This window comes from Trichechus manatus, unplaced genomic scaffold (genome assembly GCF_000243295.1).
Source record: "Trichechus manatus latirostris isolate Lorelei unplaced genomic scaffold, TriManLat1.0 scaffold00278, whole genome shotgun sequence".
Classification (NCBI taxonomy): domain Eukaryota; kingdom Metazoa; phylum Chordata; class Mammalia; order Sirenia; family Trichechidae; genus Trichechus; species Trichechus manatus.
The window spans coordinates 1403306-1409003 of record NW_004444214.1 but is presented as its reverse complement, the minus strand read 5'-3'; the positions used below and the strand labels follow the sequence as shown (position 1 = coordinate 1409003).

General features: G+C 38.3%; 1 protein-coding gene across 1 annotated transcript in view; it reads right to left on the bottom strand.

Moving 5' to 3' along the window:
- Nucleotides 1-385: 385 nt before the first annotated feature.
- The window catches only part of RTTN (rotatin), a 185588-nt gene continuing 180275 nt past the window's right edge, over nucleotides 386-5698 (bottom strand). Inside the window, 3 exon segments of the mRNA XM_023725021.1 lie at nucleotides 386-962; nucleotides 2422-2491; nucleotides 3825-3928. Of these exon segments, the coding sequence (XP_023580789.1) occupies nucleotides 877-962; nucleotides 2422-2491; nucleotides 3825-3928 (260 nt within the window). The 3' untranslated portion in view covers nucleotides 386-876.

Below are 5698 nucleotides of genomic sequence, written 5' to 3'. Positions count from 1 at the left end.
GGAAAACGGATCAAAGTAATAGTACTTCAATTGATTTTCATTTAAGTACCAAATTCAGAACTACATGTTAGTTAAGAGTTATGTAATGGAGTACTCTACAGAGTTTGAACAATGATACTGATTTGCTCCTACAATATTTTTCTACTTGTTCTCCATGTTTTGGGCCAAGCAAGAATTTGAATCTGGGCCTACATGACCAGAAATCATATTATTCTTTACTGTATGGCATTCCAGAAGCAAAAAGGAGAAAGTTATAAAATATACCTAATTTATAAATCGTATGGAAAGACATTAATATAATTAAAGATTGCATAAAGAAGCTACTCACAAAAGTGTAAATGCTTACATACATATATTCCTTCACCCATGAGTATGCTCTGGAAGATACAAAGGTTTGAAAAAAAAGATTTGTACTGACAGATAAGAGCTAAATTTCATGTAAAAATTAAAATAAATAAACATAAAAAAGGAAACTAGAACACTATGCTTTTTTTCCATTCTTAAATTTTGTATTCATAAGACCGATAAAAGTCTACAAATAGCAATTAGTCAATTTTCAGTTCCAAAAATGTTTTATTAAATAACTGTTAAATAGGATTTTTACAAAGCACATTGCATAGAAAAAGGTAAAAATATTTATGTCCCGGAATGTTCTGTGCCTCTTTTTCCATCATCTTATCATCTGCTCTTCTTTATGGAGAGCTGCTGAATGGACGGAGTTTGAGATGTTCCCATTCTACTTCTCATGGGGAAGTAAGGGCATCGACACCTTACAGAGACTTAGTGTGTCTTCAGGTAGCTGCTGCTACACACACCTGCTCCAGTGCTGCTCCCTGCCAGGTAACTGTCACTGTCAGGGCGAGCCTCTCCTGGTGCTCAGGAGGAGCTGAGCAGCTGCACGAGGTTTTCAAGACATCGCAAATAATAGGCATTGAGAGAGCTTTCTTCTGAGTCTGAGAAAGCTGAGACAGAAAAATAAGGGTATGGAAATACCAGTTTATTAAACTTAGTACTACTTAAGAGTAAATACACATACAAACATACATGAATAGGATATATATATATATATATGTATTTTAAAGTTCCATTTAAGTTCTTCATGTACTAAGCATATAGTATTTTACATTTAAATAAATGCAGTTACAGAATTTATTTTTTTATTACTAGTTTTCTCAAGTGGCATAAACAAAAACAATATACATCCATGATGGACACCATTAACTATAATCCTCAATGAAAACTTGCTTTCTATGTGGGAGACTCAGATTTAACTCCTGGGCAGTGCACCTTATACGCAGCCACCACTCATCTGTCAGTGGAGGCTTGTGTGTTCCTATCATGTTGAACAGGTTTAAGCAGTTTCCAGACTAAGATGGGCTAGGAAGAAAGGCCTTGTGACTTGCTTCCAAAAATCAGCCACTGAAAACCCTCTGGATCACAACAATCCGACTGGCACTGATCGGAGGATGGCACAGGACTGCGCAGTGTTTTGTTCTGTTGTGCTCGGCGTTGCCATGAGTTGGGAATCGACTTGGCAGCTAACAACAACAACTCTTTTTAAGTACCAAAAACCAAACCCGTTGCTGTCAAGTCAATTCCAACTCACAACGACCCTATAGGACAGAGTAGAACTGCCTCACAGGGTTTCTGAGGAGTAGCTGATAGATTCGAACTGCACACCTTTTGGTTAGCAGCTGAGCTCTTAACCACTGTGCCACCAGGGCTCGTTTTATGTATTGTCCCTCTTAAATCATAAACTCTAATGTAACTCAATCATCCACTATTTCTAAAAATTCATGCTCACAGTTTTAGAAACAAAATCCACTTTTAAGAAAGTCAGATTATTTAAAAAAAAAAAAAAAAAGACCAAATGACCTATTGTAGTTCAGCAAAGACACACAGTTCAGATTTCTGACTTAGCATTTAAAAAGTTCAGAGAATAATGCCCACTGAAAACTGGTGTCGCCTTTCTTTAAAAAGAAAAACCCTATCTTGTATCATGATCTGATCACACAGCCGAGTGGATACAAGGGTAATGGAATCTATTCTTAGAAGACTGATTCAACTTCCAGCTATTACATCAAAGTTTTCTGTTCCAGGTCAATTCTAATTGGGCTGAGTTCTTATCACCTAAGAACACACTTTAGCACAGTGGTCACCACTGGCAAAGAAAGGTTAGCCAAGAAAAAAACAACTCAGAGAAAGATCACAGACACGTTATTTAAAAAACTGTTATAATGAGAAGCACAGACCAAGTATCTGCACATTTTACAGTGCTGCAACAAAAAAACTCCTGGAATCCTAGAAACACATCAGTGTAGGAAACTGTCATTTCACTGCGGCCTGTCCAAATATTTCATTAATCAGAGAATTCACTTAGCTTCCAAGTTTAATCATAATCTTTTTAACAACGAAACTTACTTTTCTTTGCTAAGGAATATGCTTCATCCACTCTTCTTTTTATTGACGGATTTTTCAAAGTTGTTTTTGCCTAGAGGTAATATAGAATAATCTATTAACTAGATGTATCCCCATGTGTTAAAGATCAGGATAGCACAATACTAATTCTGCCCATTGCTAACACAGATAGAGAATAATCTATTGGTACACACTACTGTGTTGATCTCTCTGCTTACCTGAAGTCTAGCACATCTCCTTCCCCATCTGACTTGATTTCTCTCACTACTGTTCCACTTTGTTCCCTCCCCTTTTACTCCTTCTCCCCAATCTCAATTTTCTATTTTAAACCACTCAAACTCAGTTATTTTCAGTGCTTCATATTCCTTCAAGCCTTAGATTTCAGATCAAGTGTATTAAACGCTAAGAAGCCCTGGAGGGGCAATGCTTAAGCTCTCAGCTGCTAACCAAAAGGTCAATAGTTTGACCCTACCAGCCCCTCCACTTTGTGGGAGGAAAAGACCCAGCGATCTGCTCCCATGAAGATTAGAGCTTAGAAAACCCTATGGGAAGTTCTACTCTGCCACATGGGGTCACTCACTATGAGTCAGAATTGACTTGCTAGTACACCACCACCACAACATATCAAACATTATCAGTCAATCCGTCAAAAAATATTTACTGAGACTACAAAGTAACACACGCTGTGCTAAGGCCCAGGGACACAATGGGGCAAATGACAGTAGCAGCCTCTGTCCTGCTGGGCTAGGACTGCAGCCTGTGCGGGCACATGCAGCACAGACCAGGGACAGTCAGGTTAGCGTAGCACTGTTCTACGATCATTGTCTGTCCTCACTAATTCGTTTGGCTACTAGTTCATCATGTGGACACGCACGGGCCTGCTTGTCTCTCAGCTGCACAGGGTTAGGCGTCTGCGATCAAACCAAAGACCCAAGGCGAGAGAAAGAGCAGGCACAGGCCCCCTCTGCTGGCTGTTTCTCAGGGCCGTCCCTGCAAGGCAGTCTTACAAGAACTGAGCTGATTATCAAACTCAGGGATGATGTTTAGTAGAGAAAGGGGAATCAGAGAAAACTTTGTTACAAGGCTTTATTTCAAGATGCATTTTTCCTTGACGCTTTTTTTTAGAAGAAACAATCTATACTAACATTACAACAATATGGCAAATCAATTTAAACTAACAGGACAACTCACTTAAAAGAGAAGTACTGTTCTGAACTAAGATATATTGAAATGATTAAATGAAAAAGATTCTGATTGATGATCCACTAATTGTATGAAAGCACAGCGGCCATGCGGGTCTCTGGCTTCACTTCTTTTCTTTTCCAAATACTCCTCCCACATCCTTGGACGCATCACAAGAGCCTTGGCTGTTTGCCCCCAGGTATAACCATGGTTTAAAAACTGACCTTCTGATAATTGTGACTCAGAGCCCAAAGTGCAGCAGCTCCAATCCTCTGAGCATTTTGATTCTCACTTTCCAGACAGGCAGCTAGCACAGTAATGACTTTTTCTAATGATAAACACATTTAAACAAAAAAAAAAAAAAATTTTAGTCATGCACATTACATTGTATTCTTATCTTGGACTAGTCAGATAACTCTTTTTTCCCAGCAGAATTCATACAAAGTTGGTACCATCAGACCTATGGAAAAAATAATCTTTTATACCATGTAGCACATGGGAGGACAATCTTAAACTGTTCTCGTGACAGGCACAGAACAGTCAGGGAAACAGCGGCTGCTGAATTTTTTAATCCTAATTCAACATGGGCACATTCCATCTAAAGACAACAATAGTGAAGAAATAAGCAATCACACAGTGCAGTATATTAATGAGTTATTCAATCATAGCTCACATTCTGGCATGCAGAAAAATAGGTCTACTCTCCCAATAAATTATACAAACATATCAATAGCATGAGCTACTCTGTAAGATAAGAAATGCCACGAGTTAAGCCTTTTTAAATAGGACTGAACATTTTTAGAGGATTTTTTCTCTTTTGTCAGAGGAGATGACACACGATATGCTCCTTTTCATAAAGCTAGCCAGAGTATGAAATGAAGACTCAGAAATGATCTGCACCAGCCCACTCGTTGTAAGTGAAGATACAGAGGAGCTTAGTCCCACGCAAGTTGTCAGGGGTGACATCTGGTATTTTAAGTTTCAGAATAATATTTGAACCTAATTTATTACTTATTTTCATATATGATTAAATTGCATCAAATTATTTTTCCTCTAAAATATGTGATTTAAAAAATGTATTGCATTCTAAAGGACAAATATTATATGAGACCACTATTATAAGAACTCCAGAAAAGGTTTAAACACAGAAGAAAACATTCTTTGATGGTTATGAGAGTGGGGAGGGAGGGAGAGGGGAATTCACTAACTAGACAGTAGACAAGAATTACCTTAGGTGTAGGGAAGGACAACACACAAAACAGGGGTGGTCAGCACAACTGGACTAAACCAAAAACTAGTAAGTTTCTTAAACACAACCAAACTCTTTGAGGGACAAAGTAGCAGGGGCAGGGGGTCTGGAGACCATGCTTTCAGAGGACAACTATGTCAATTAGCATAACAAAGTTTATTAAGAAAACGTTCTGAACAAAGTGGGAGGCCTCACACTACCTGATTTTAGAACCTATTATACGGCCATGGTAGTCAAAACAGCCTGGTACTGGTACAACAACAGATACATAGACCAATGGAACAGAACTGAGAATCCAGATATAAATCCATCCACCTATGAGCAGCTGATATTTGACAAAGGCCCAAAGTTTGTTAAATGGGGAAAAGACAGTCTCTTTAACAAAAGGTGCTGGCCTAACTGGATATCCATCTGCAAAAAACTGGAACAAGATCCATACCTCACACCATGCACAAAAACTAACTCAAAATGGAACGAAGACTTAAACATAAAATCAAAAACGATAAAGATCATGGAAGAAAAAATAGGTACAACGCTAGGAGCCCTAATACACGGTATAAACACAAGAACTGTTTGGTAACAATGCACAAGCACCAGAAGAGAGACTAGATAACTGGGAGCTCCTAAAAATCAAACACTTATGCTCATCAAAAGACAACCCATAGACTGGAAAAAAATTTTGGCTATGACAAATCCAATCAGCGTCTAATCTCTAAAATCTACGAGATACTGCAAAACCTCAACAACAAAAAGACAACCCAATTTAAAAATGGGCAAAGGATATGAACAGGCACTTCACCAAAGAAGATATTCAGGCAGCTGACATATGAAGAAATGCTCACGATCATT